The sequence below is a fragment of the Oncorhynchus tshawytscha genome, unplaced genomic scaffold (genome assembly GCF_018296145.1).
Source record: "Oncorhynchus tshawytscha isolate Ot180627B unplaced genomic scaffold, Otsh_v2.0 Un_contig_3255_pilon_pilon, whole genome shotgun sequence".
Lineage (NCBI taxonomy): Eukaryota > Metazoa > Chordata > Actinopteri > Salmoniformes > Salmonidae > Oncorhynchus > Oncorhynchus tshawytscha.
Window position 1 is genome coordinate 1 of NW_024609022.1, and position 15,000 is coordinate 15,000.

Consider the following 15,000-nt stretch of genomic DNA (forward strand, 5'->3'; position numbering starts at 1 on the left):
CTAGACATCCACCACCCAACTACCATTACATTATTAGAGCCAAAAGGGAAAATAGACATCCACCACCCTACTACCATTATCATATTAGAGCCATAAGGGACACTAGACATCCACCACCCTACTAACTATATCATAATAGAGCCATAAGGGACACAAGACATCCACCACCCTACTACCATTATCATATTAGAGCCATAAGGGACACTAGACATCCACCACCCTACTACCACTATCATATTAGAGCCATAAGGGACATTAGGAATCCACAACAAAACTACCATTATCAGATTAGAGCCATAAGGGACACTAGGAATCCCCCCCACTACCACTATCAGATTAGAGCCATAATGGACATTAGGAATCCACAACAAAACTACCACGATCAGGTAAGAGCCATAAGGGATACTAGGAATCTACCACCCCACTACCACTATCAGATTAGAGCCATCTAGGAATCTAGACCCCACTACCACTATCAGATTAGAGCCATAAGGGACACTAGAATCCACCACCCCACTACCACTATCAGATTAGAGCCATAAGGGACACTAGACATCCACCACCCTACTACCACTATCATATTAGAGCCATAAGGGACACTAGGAATCTACCACCCCACTACCACTATCAGATTAGAGCCATAAGGGACACTAGGAATCTACCACCCCACTACCACTATCAGATTAGAGCCATAAGGGACACTAGGAATCTACCACCCCACTACCACTATCAGATTAGAGCCATAAGGGACACTAGGAATCTACCACCCCACTACCACTATCAGATTAGAGCCATAAGGGACACTAGGAATCTACCACCCCACTACCACTATCAGATTAGAGCCATAAGGGACACTAGACATCCACCACCCTACTACCATTATCATATTAGAGCCATAAGGGACACTAGACATCCACCACCCTACTACCATTATCATATTAGAGCCATAAGGGACACTAGACATCCACCACCCTACTACCATTATCATATTAGAGCCATAAGGGACACTAGACATCCACCACCCTACTACCATTATCATATTAGAGCCATAAGGGACACTAGACATCCACCACCCTACTACCACTATCATATTAGAGCCATAAGGGACACTAGACATCCACCACCCTACTACCATTATCATATTAGAGCCATAAGGGACACTAGACATCCACCACCCTACTATCATTATAATATTAGAGCCATAAGGGACACTAGACATCCACCACCCTACTACCATTATCATATTAGAGCCATAAGGGACACTAGACATCCACCAACCTACTACCATTATCATATTAGAGTCATAATGGACATTAGGAATCCACAACAAAACTACCACTATCAGATTAGAGCCATAAGGGACACTAGGAATCTACCACCCCACTACCACTATCAGATTAGAGCCATAAGGGACACTAGGAATCTACCACCCCACTACCACTATCAGATTAGAGCCATAAGGGACACTAGGAATCTGCCACCCCCCACTACCACTATCAGATTAGAGCCATAAGGGACACTAGGAATCTGCCACCCCCACTACCACTATCAGATTAGAGCCATAAGGGACACTAGGATCTCCACCCCACTACCACTATCAGATTAGAGCCACAAGGGACACTAGATATCCACCACCCTACTACCATTATCATATTAGAGCCATAAGGGACACTAGACATCCACCACCCTACTACCATTATCATATTAGAGCCATGAGGGACACTAGACATCCACCACCCTACTACCATTATCATATTAGAGCCATAAGGGACACTAGACATCCACCACCCTACTACCATTATCATATTAGAGCCATAATGGACATTAGGAATCCACAACAAAACTACCACGATCAGGTAAGAGCCATAAGGGACAATAGGAATCTACTACCCCACTACCACTATCAGATTAGAGCCATAAGGGACACTAGGAATCTACCACCCCACTACCACTATCATATTAGAGCCATAAGGGACACTAGACATCCAGCACCCTACTACCATTATCATATTAGAGCCATAAGGGACACTAAACATCCACCAACCTACTACCATTATCATATTAGAGTCATAATGGACATTAGGAATCCACAACAAAACTACCACGATCAGGTAAGAGCCATAAGGGATACTAGGAATCTACCACCCCGCTACCACTATCAGATTAGAGCCATAAGGGACACTAGGAATCTACCACCCCGTACCACTATCTGATTCGAGCCAATAGGGACACTAGACATCCACCACCCAACTACCATTACATTATTAGAGCCAAAAGGGAAAATAGACATCCACCACCCTACTACCATTATCATATTAGAGCCATAAGGGACACTAGACATCCACCACCCTACTACCATTATCATATTAGAGCCATAAGGGACACTAAACATCCACCACCCTACTACCATTATCATATTAGAGCCATAATGGACACTAGGATCCACCACAACAAAACTACCACTATCAGATTAGAGCCATAAGGGACACTAGGAATCTCTACCCTATCCCCATAAGGGACACTAGACTACCACTACCATTATCATATTAGAGCCATAAGGGACACTAGGAATCTGCCACCCTTCTACCATTATCACATTAGAGCCATAAGGGCTACTAGACATCCACCACCCTACTACCATTATCATATTAGAGCCATAAGGGACACTAAACATCCACCACCCTACTACCATTATCATATTAGAGCGATAAGGGACACTAGACATCCACCAACCTACTACCATTATCATATTAGAGCCATAATGGACATTAGGAATCCACAACAAAACTATCACGATCAGGTAAGAGCCATAATGGACCCTAGGAATCTGCCACCCCCCACTACAACTATCAGATTAAATCCATAATGGACATTAGGAATCCACAACAAAACTACCACGATCAGGTAAGAGCCATAAGGGACACTAGGAATCTACCACCCCACTACCACTATCAGATTAGAGCCATAAGGGACACTAGGAATCTACCACCCCACTACCACTATCAGATTAGAGCCATAAGGGACACTAGGAATCTACCACCCCACTACCACTATCAGATTAGAGCCATAATGGACATTAGGAATCCACAACAAAACTACCACGATCAGGTAAGAGCCATAAGGGACCTAGGAATCTACCACCCCACTACCACTATCAGATTAGAGCCATAAGGGACACTAGGAATCTACCACCCCACTACCACTATCAGATTAGAGCCATAAGGGACACTAGGAATCTACCACCCCGCACTACCACTATCAGATTAGAGCCATAAGGGACACTAGGAATCTACCACCCCACTACCACTATCAGATTAGAGCCATAAGGGACACTAGGAATCTACCACCCCACTACCATTATCATATTAGAGCCATAAGGGACACTAGACATCCACCACCCTACTACCATTATCATATTAGAGCCATACGGGACACTAAACATCCAGCACCCTACTACCATTATCATATTAGAGTCATAATGGACATTAGGAATCCACAACAAAACTACCACTATCAGATTAGAGCCATAAGGGACACTAGACATCCACCACCCTACTACCATTATCATATTAGAGCCATAAGGGACACTAGACATCCACCACCCTACTACCATTATCATATTAGAGCCATAAGGGACACTAGACATCCACCACCCAACTACCATTATCATATTAGAGCCATAAGGGACACTAAACATCCACCACCCTACTACCATTATCATATTAGAGTCATAAAGGACATTAGGAATCCACAACAAAACTGCCACTATCAGATTAGAGCGATAAGGGACACTAGGAATCTACCACCCCACTACCACTATCTGATTAGAGCCATAAGGGACACTGGGAATCTGCCACCACCCACTACCACTGTCAGATTAGAGCCATAAGGGACACTAGACATCCACCACCCCACTACCATTATCATATTAGAGCCATAAGGGACACTAGACATCCACCACCCTACTACCACTATCATATTAGAGCCATAAGGGACACTAGACATCCACCACCCTACTACCACTATCAGATTAGAGCCATAAGGGACACTAGGAATCCACCACAAAACTACCATTATCAGATTAGAGCCATAATGGACACTAGGAATCCACAACCCCACTACCACCATCAGATTAGAGCCATAATGGACATTAGGATCAGGTAAGAGCCATAAGGGATACTAGGAATCTACCACCCACTACCATTATCAGATTAGAGCGATAAGGGACACTAGGAATCTACCACCCCACTACCACTATCAGATTAGAGCCATAAGGGACACTAGGAATCTACCACCCCACTACCACTATCAGATTAGAGCCATAATGGACATTAGGAATCCACAACAAAACTACCACGATCAGGTAAGAGCCATAAGGGACACTAGGAATCTACTACCCCACTACCACTATCAGATTAGAGCCATAAGGGACACTAGGAATCTACCACCCCACTACCACTATCAGATTAGAGCCATAAGGGACACTAGGAATCCACCACCCCACTACCACTATCAGATTAGAGCCATAAGGGACACTAGGAATCTACCAACCCACTACCACTATCAGATTGGAGCCATAAGGGACACTAGACATCCACCACCCTACTACCACTATCAGATTAGAGCCATAAGGGACACTAGGAATCTGCCCCCCACTACCACTATCAGATTAGAGCCATAAGGGACACTAGGAATCTACCACCCCACTACCACTATCAGATTAGAGCCATAAGGGACACTAGAATCTACCACCCCACTACCACTATCAGATTAGAGCCACAAGGGACACTAGACATCCACCACCCTACTACCATTATCATATTAGAGCCATAAGGGACACTAGACATCCACCACCCTACTACCATTATCATATTAGAGCCATAAGGGACACTAGACATCCCACCCTACTACCATTATCATATTAGAGCCATAAGGGACACTAGACATCCACCACCCTACTACCATTATCATATTAGAGCCATAATGGACACTAGACATCCACCACCCTACACTATCATATTAGAGCCATAAGGGACACTAGACATCCACCACCCTACTACCATTATCAGATTAGAGCCATAAGGGACACTAGGAATCACCACCCCACTACCACTATCAGATTAGAGCCATAAGGGACACTAGGAATCCACCACCCCACTACCACTATCAGATTAGAGCCATAAGGGACACTAGGAATCTACCACCCCACTACCACTATCAGATTAGAGCCATAAGGGACACTAGACATCCACCACCCTACTACCATTATCATATTAGAGCCATAAGGGACACTAGACATCCACCACCCCTACTACCATTATCATATTAGAGCCATAAGGGACACTAGACATCCACCACCCTACTACCATTATCATATTAGAGCCATAACACTAGGACCATTATCATATTAGAGCCATAATGGACCATCCACCACTACTACCATTATCATATTAGAGCCATAAGGGACACTAGACATCCACCACCCTACTACCACTATCAGATTAGAGCCATAAGGGACACTAGGAATCTGCCCCCCCCACTACCACTATCAGATTAGAGCCATAAGGGACACTAGGAATCTGCCACCCCCACTACCACTATCAGATTAGAGCCATAAGGGACACTAGGACTCTACCACCCCACTACCACTATCAGATTAGAGCCACAAGGGACACTAGATATCCACCACCCTACTACCATTATCATATTAGAGCCATAAGGGACACTAGACATCCACCGCCCTACTACCATTATCATATTAGAGCCATGAGGGACACTAGACATCCATCACCCTACTACCATTATCATATTAGAGCCATAAGGGACGCTAGACATCCACCACCCTACTACCATTATCATATTAGAGCCATAATGGACACTAGACATCCACCACCCTACAACTATTATCATATTAGAGCCATAAGGGACACTAGACATCCACCACCCTACTACCATTATCATATTAGAGCCATAAGGGACACTAGACATCCACCACCCTACTACCATTATAATATTAGAGCCATAAGGGACACTAGACATCCAGCACCCTACTACCATTATCATATTAGAGCCATAAGGGACACTAAACATCCACCAACCTACTACCATTATCATATTAGAGTCATAATGGACATTAGGAATCCACAACAAAACTACCATTATCAGATTAGAGCCGTAAGGGACACTAGGAATCTACCACTCCGTACCACTATCTGATTAGAGCCAAAAGGGACACTAGGAATCTGCCACCCCCCACTACCACCATCAGATTAGAGCCATAATGGACATTAGGAATCCACAACAAAACTACCACGATCAGGTAAGAGCCATAAGGGACACTAGGAATCTACCACCCCACTACCACTATCAGATTAGAGCCATAAGGGACACTAGGAATCTGCCCCCCCACTACCACTATCATATTAGAGCCATAAGGGACACTAGACATCCACCACCCTACTACCACTATCAGATTAGAGCCATAAGGGACACTAGGAATCTACCACCCCACTACCACTATCAGATTAGAGCCATAAGGGACACTAGGAATCTACCACCCCACTACCACTATCAGATTAGAGCCATAAGGGACACTAGGAATCTACCACCCCACTACCACTATCAGATTAGAGCCATAAGGGACACTAGGAATCTGCCACCCCCCACTACCACTATCAGATTAGAGCCATAAGGGACACTAGGAACCTCCACCCCCCACTACCACTATCAGATTAGAGCCATAAGGGACACTAGGAATCTACCACCCCACTAACACTATCAGATTAGAGCCATAAGGGACACTAGGAATATACCACCCCACTACCACTATCAGATTAGAGCCATAAGGGACACTAGGAACATACCACCCCCACTACCATTATCATTAGAGCCATAAGGGACACTAGACATCCACCACCCTACTACCATTATCATATTAGAGCCATAATGGACACTAGACATCCACCACAAAACTACCATTATCAGATTAGAGCCATAAGGGAATCTACCACCCCACTACCACTATCAGATTAGAGCCATAATGGACATTAGGAATCCACCAAAACTACCACGATTAGAGCCATAAGGGACCCTAGGAATCTACCACCCCACTACCACTATCAGATTAGAGCCATAAGGGACACTAGGAATCTACCACCCCACTACCACTATCAGATTAGAGCCATAAGGGACACTAGGAATCTGCCACCCTACTACCATTATCATATTAGAGCCATAAGGGCCACTAGACATCCACCACCCTACTACCATTATCATATTAGAGCCAAATGGACATTAGGAATCTACCACCCCACTACCACTATCAGATTAGAGCCATAAGGGACACTAGGAATCTACCAACCCACTACCATTATCATATTAGAGCCAAAAATGGACATTAGGAATCCACAACAAAACTACCACGATCAGGCAAGAGCCATAAGGGACCCTAGGAATCTACCACCCCACTAGCACTATCAGATTAGAGCCATAAGGGACACTAGGAATCTACCACCCCACTACCACTATCATATTAGAGCCATAAGGGACACTAGACATCCACCACCCTACTACCACTATCAGATTAGAGCCATAAGGGACACTAGGAATCTACCACCCCACTACCACTATCAGATTAGAGCCATAAGGGACACTAGGAATCTACCACCCCACTACCATTATCATATTAGAGCCAAAAATGGACATTAGGAATCCACAACAAAACTACCACGATCAGGTAAGAGCCATAAGGGACCCTAGGAATCTACCACCCCACTACCACTATCATATTAGAGCCATAAGGGACACTAGACATCCACCACCCTACTACCACTATCAGATTAGAGCCATAAGGGACAATAGGAATCTACCACCCCACTACCATTATCAGATTAGAGCCATAAGGGACACTAGGAATCTACCACCCCACTACCACTATCAGATTAGAGCCATAAGGCACACGAGGAATCTGACACCCCCCACTACCACTATCAGATTAGAGCCATAAGGGACACTAGGGATCTGCCACCCTACTTCCATTATCATATGAGAGCCATAAGGGACACTAGACATCCACCACCCTACTACCATTATCATATTAGAGCCATAAGGGACACTAGACATCCACCACCCTAATACCATTATCAAATTAGAGCCATAAGGGCCACTAGACATCCACAACCCTACTACCATTATCATATTAGAGCCATAAGGGACACTAGACATCCACCACCCTACTACCATTATCATATTAGAGCCATAAGGGACACTAGACATCCACCACCCTACTACCATTATCATATTAGAGCCATAAGGGACACTAGACATCCACCACCCTAGTACCATTATCATATTAGAGCCATAATGGACACTAGGAATCTGCCACCCCCCACTACCACTATCAGATTAGCGCCATAAAGGACCCTAGGAATCTACGACCCCACTACCACTATCAGATTAGAGCCATAAGGGACACTAGGAATCTACCACCCCAATACCACTGTCAGATTAGAGCCATAAGGGACCCTAGGAATCTACCACCCCGCACTACCACTATCATATTAGAGCCATAAGGGACCCTAGGAATCTACCACCCCACTACCACTATCAGATTAGAGCCATAAGGGACACTAGGAATCTACCACCCCACTACCACTATCAGATTAGAGCCATAAGGTACACTAGGAATCTACCACCCCGCACTACCACTATCCTATTAGAGCCATAAGGGACCCTAGGAATCTACCACCCCACTACCACTATCAGATTAGAGCCATAAGGAACACGAGGAATCTGACACCCCCCACTACCACTATCAGATTAGAGCCATAAGGGACACTAGGAATCTGCCACCCTACTACCATTATCATATGAGAGCCATACGGGACACTAGACATCCACCACCCTTCTACCATTATCATATTAGAGCCATAAGGGACACTAGACATCCACCACCCTACTACCATTATCATATTAGAGCCATAAGGGCCACTAGACATCCACCACCCTACTACCATTATCATATTAGAGCCATAAGGGACACTAGACATCCACCACCCTACTACCATTATCATATTAGAGCCATAAGGGACACTAGACATCCACCACCCTACTACCATTATCATATTAGAGCCATAAGTGACACTAGACATCCACCAACCTACGACCATTATCATATTAGAGCCATAAGGGACACTAGACATCCACCACCCCTACTACCATTATCATATTAGAGCCATAAGGGACACTAGACATCCACCACCCTACTACCATTATCATATTAGAGCCATAAGGACACTAGACATCCACCACCCTACTACCATTATCATATTAGAGCCATAAGGGACACTAGGAATCTACCACCCCGCACTACCACTATTAGAGCCATAAGGGACCCTAGGAATCTACCACCCCACTACCACTATCAGATTAGAGCCATAAGGGACACTAGACATCCACCACCCTACTACCATTATCATATTAGAGCCATACGGTACACTAGGAATCTACCACCCCGCACTACCACTATCATATTAGAGCCATAAGGGACCCTAGGAATCTACCACCCCACTACCACTATCAGATTAGAGCCATAAGGGACACTAGGAATCTACCACCCCACTACCACTATCAGATTAGAGCCATAAGGGACACTAGGAATCTACCACCCCGCACTACCACTATCTATTAGAGCCATAAGGGACCCTAGGAATCTACCACCCCACTACCACTATCAGATTAGAGCCATAAGGGACACTAGGAATCTACCACCCCACTACCACTATCAGATTAGAGCCATAAGGCACACGAGGAATCTGACACCCCCCACTACCACTATCAGATTAGAGCCATAAGGGACACTAGGAATCTGCCACCCTACTTCCATTATCATATGAGAGCCATACGGGACACTAGACATCCACCACCCTTCTACCATTATCATATTAGAGCCATAAGGGACACTAGACATCCACCACCCTACTACCATTATCATATTAGAGCCATAAGGGACACTAGACATCCACCACCCTACTACCATTATCATATTAGAGCCATAAGGGACACTAGACATCCACCACCCTACTGCCATTATCATATTAGAGCCATAAGGGACACTAGACATCCACCACACTAGTACCATTATCATATTAGAGCCATAATGGACACTAGGAATCTGCCACCCCCCACTACCACTATCAGATTAGCGCCATAAAGGACCCTAGGAATCTACCACCCCACTACCACTATCAGATTAGAGCCATAAGGGACACTAGACATCACCACCCTACTACCATTATCATATTAGAGCCATAAGGACACTAGGAATCTACCACCCCCACTACCACTATCATATTAGAGCCATAAGGGACCTAGAATCTACCACCCCCACTACCACTATCAGATTAGAGCCATAAGGGACACTAGGAATCTACCACCCCACTACCACTATCAGATTAGAGCCATAAGGGACACTAGGAATCTACCACCCCGCACTACCACTATCCTATTAGAGCCATAAGGGACCCTAGGAATCTACCACCCCACTACCACTATCAGATTAGAGCCATAAGGGACACTAGGAATCTACCACCCCACTACCACTATCAGATTAGAGCCATAAGGGACACTAGGAATCTGCCACCCTACTTCCATTATCATATGAGAGCCATACGGGACACTAGACATCCACCACCCTTCTACCATTATCATATTAGAGCCATAAGGGACACTAGACATCCACCACCCTACTACCATTATCATATTAGAGCCATAAGGGCCACTAGACATCCACCACCCTACTACCATTATCATATTAGAGCCATAAGGGACACTAGACATCCACCACCCTACTACCATTATCATATTAGAGCCATAAGGGACACTAGACATCCACCACCCTACTACCATTATCATATTAGAGCCATAAGGGACACTAGACATCCACCACCCTACTACCATTATCATATTAGAGCCATAAGGGACCCTAGACATCCACCACCCTACTACCATTATCATATTAGAGCCATAAGGGACACTAGACATCCACCACCCTACTACCATTATCATATTAGAGCCATAAGGGACACTAGACATCCACCACCCTACTACCATTATCATATTAGAGCCATAATGGACACTAGGAATCTGCCACCCCGCACTACCACTATCAGATTAGAGCCATAAGGGACCCTAGGAATCTACCACCCCACTACCACTATCAGATTAGAGCCATAAGGGACACTAGACATCCACCACCCTACTACCATTATCATATTAGAGCCATAAGGGACACTAGGCACTACCACTATCATATTAGAGCCATAGGGACCTAGGAATCACCACCCCACTACCACTATCAGATTAGAGCCATAAGGGACCCTAGGAATCTACCACCCCACTACCACTATCAGATTAGAGCCATAAGGGACACTAGGAATCTACCACCCCCCACTACCACTATCATATTAGAGCCATAAGGGACCCTAGGAATCCACCACCCCCACTACCACTATCAGATTAGAGCCATAAGGGACTTTAGGAATCTACCACCCCACTACCACTATCAGATTAGAGCCATAAGGAACACGAGGAATCTGACACCCCCCACTACCACTATCAGATTAGAGCCATAAGGGACACTAGGGATCTGCCACCCTACTTCCATTATCATATGAGAGCCATAAGGGACACTAGACATCCACCACCCTACTACCATTATCATATTAGAGCCATAAGGGACACTAGACATCCACCACCCTAGTACCATTATCATATTAGAGCCATAATGGACACTAGGAATCTACCACCCCGTACTACCACTATCATATTAGAGCCATAAGGGACACTAGACATCCACCACCCTACGTGCTGTCTGGTTGGTACTGTAAGGTGAGTATGGTCAGGTATGGTCAGGTATCCAGGTGTATCTATCCTACCTGCAGTATTCCTCCCCTGGTGCTGTCTGGTTGGTACTGTAAGGTGAGTATGGTCAGGTATGGTCAGGTGTATCTATCCTATCCTACCTGCAGTATTCCTCCCCTGGTGCTGTCTAGTTGGTACTGTAAGGTGAGTATGGTCAGGTATGGTCAGGTGTATCTATCCTACCTGCAGTATTCCTCCCCTGGTGCTGTCTGGTTGGTACCTACCCAGGTGTATCTATCCTACCTGCAGTATTCCTCCCCTGGTGCTGTCTGGTTGGTACTGTAAGGTGAGTATGGTCAGGTAGGTGGTTGGTCAGGTGTCAGGTGTATCTATCCTACCTAGTATTCCTCCCCGGTGCTGTCTGGGTGGTACTGTAAGGTGAGTATGGTCAGGTATGGTCAGGTGTATCTATCCTACCTGCAGTATTCCCCCCGGTGCTGTCTAGTTGGTACTGTAAGGTGAGTATGGTCAGGTATGGTCAGGTGTATCTATCCTACCTGTACCCAGGTGTATCTATCCTACCTGCAGTATTCCTCCCCGGTGCTGTCTGGTTGGTACTGTAAGGTGAGTATGGTCAGGTATGGTCAGGTGTACCCAGGTGTATCTATCCTACCTGCAGTATTCCTCCCCGGTGCTGTCTGGTTGGTACTGTAAGGTGAGTATGGTCAGGTATGGTCAGGTGTATGGCAGTATTCCTATGCCTGGTTGGTACTGTAAGGTGAGTATGGTCTGGTCAGGTGTAGGTGCTGTCTGGGTTGGTACTGTAAGGTGAGTATGGTCAGGTATGGTCAGGTGTATCTATCCTACCTGCCTATTCCTCCCCTGGTGCTGTCTGGTTGGTACTGTAAGGTGAGTATGGTCAGGTATGGTCAGGTGTACCCAGGTGTATCTATCCTACCTGCAGTATTCCTCCCTGGTGCTGTCCCGGTGCTGTCTGGGTGGTACTGTAAGGTGAGTATGGTCAGGTATGGTCAGGTGTCAGGTGTATCTATCCTACCTGCAGTATTCCTCCCCGGTGCTGTCTGGTTGGTACTGTAAGGTGTATGGTATGGTCAGGTGTGGTCAGGTGTACCCAGGTGTATCTATCCTACCTGCAGTATTCCTCCCCGGTGCTGTCTGGTTGGTACTGTAAGGTGAGTATGGTCAGGTATGGTCAGGTGTACCCAGGTGTATCTATCCTACCTGCAGTATTCCTCGGTGCCCCGGTGCTGTCTGGGGTGGTACTGTAAGGTGGTATGGTCAGGTATGGTCAGGTATGGTACCCAGGTGTATCTATCCTACCTGCAGTATTCCTCCCCCGGTGCTGTCTGGTTGGTACTGTAAGGTGAGTATGGTCAGGTATGGTCAGGTGTACCCAGGTGTATCTATCCTACCTGCAGTATTCCTCCCCCGGTGCTGTCTGGGTGGTACTGTAAGGTGAGTATGGTCAGGTGTGGTCAGGTGTACCCAGGTGTATCTATCCTACCTGCAGTATTCCTCCCCCGGTGCTGTCTGGGTGGTGATGGAGGAAGAAGGTGGGGAGACCAAGAGCTTTACACAACCAGTCCATCACGTTCATCTCCAGCTCTGTACAGGCCGGGCTGGAGGCCTGGACCCAACACACAACAACATCATGTTATTCTATCATAAATAGTCATTACAATTATAATATCACACTACTATAGGATTTCCTGCAGGAGTTTTCTGTAGCAGATGATTGTATCCAAAGTAACTTAATAGATTAAAAAAACTCACAAACTTAATGTCACAGATAATGTTTTTCCATGAAATATATATTTTTTAAACAAACATGATATTCGAGTCTTTAAACCAAAAGTTGAGTTGGATAATTAAGTGAGTTAATTTAGTGTAGTTCCACACAAAGTGTAAATCATGTTTTACGTGGTAAGATAGTTACCCAGGTGAATCCGATGTTGTTGATGGCGTCAGCCAACATGTCTCCTAACATGGAGGGCCAGGAGGTCAGGGCTGGATAGTACGCATGCATGTAGGGGCTCTGCCAGTGGACCACCTGACCAACACACACACACACACACACACACACACACACTCCATCATTAGTGCCAGAAATATACTTTGGGGGACAGAATATCCTTACAAGTTACAGTGAACAATCGATGTTTGATCCACAATGGTCCTGGTAACGTCTCATAGTCACTCGGCAAGAAAATAACGTCCTCTCACTGTCAACTGTGTTTATTTTCAGCACACTTAACATGTGTACATATTTGTATGAACATAACAAGATTCAACAACTGAGACATAAACTGAACAAGTTACACAGACATGTGACTAACAGAAATGGAATAATGTGTCCCTGAACAAAGGGGGTCAAAATTAGCAGTCTGTATCTGATGTGGCCACCAGCTGCATTAAGTACTGCAGTGCATCTCCTCCTCATGGACTGCACCAGATTTGCCAGTTCTTGCTGTGAGATGTTACCCCACTCTTCCACCAAGGCACCTGCAAGTTCCCAGACATTTCTGGGGGGAATGGCCCTAGCCCTCACCCTCCGATCCAACAGGTCCCAGACGTGCTCAATGGGATTGAGATCCGGGCTCTTCGCTGGCCATGGCAGAACACTGACATTCCTGTCTTGCAGGAAATCACACACAGAACGAGCAGTATGGCTGGTGGCATTGTCATGCTGGAGGGTCATGTCAGGATGAGCCTGCAGGAAGGGTACCACATGAGGGAGGAGGATGTCTTCCCTGTAACGCACAGCGTTGAGATTGCCTGCAATGACAACAAACTCAGTCCGATGATGCTGTGACACACCGCCCCAGACCATGACGGACCCTCCACCTCCAAAGTCGACGTTGTTGCCGGTGATGTCTGGTCCAGCCACTCTCAGCCTATTACGGACAGTCTGATGGTGGGATTGTGCGTTCCTGGTTTAACTCGGGCAGTTGTTGTTGCCATCCTGTACCTGTCCTGCAGGCGTGATGTTCGGATGTACCGATCCTGTGCAGGTGTTGTTACACGTGGTCTGCCACTGCGAGCACAATCAGCTGTCCATCCTGTCTCCCTGTAGCGCTGTCTTAGGCCTCACGGTATGGAAACGTTCACACAGATGAGCAA

General features: G+C 45.9%; 1 protein-coding gene across 1 annotated transcript in view; it reads right to left on the bottom strand.

Moving 5' to 3' along the window:
- Positions 1 to 13,384: 13,384 nt before the first annotated feature.
- Positions 13,385 to 15,000, bottom strand: part of LOC121844119 (histidine decarboxylase-like) — a gene marked incomplete at its 3' end in the record, with an annotated part of 3,436 nt that continues 1,820 nt past the window's right edge. The window contains exons 3-4 of the mRNA XM_042314011.1: positions 13,817 to 13,930; positions 13,385 to 13,507 (exon numbers count right to left, since the gene is read on the bottom strand). Coding sequence (XP_042169945.1) covers positions 13,385 to 13,507; positions 13,817 to 13,930 — 237 coding nt within the window. The remainder of the gene's footprint in view (positions 13,508 to 13,816; positions 13,931 to 15,000) is intronic.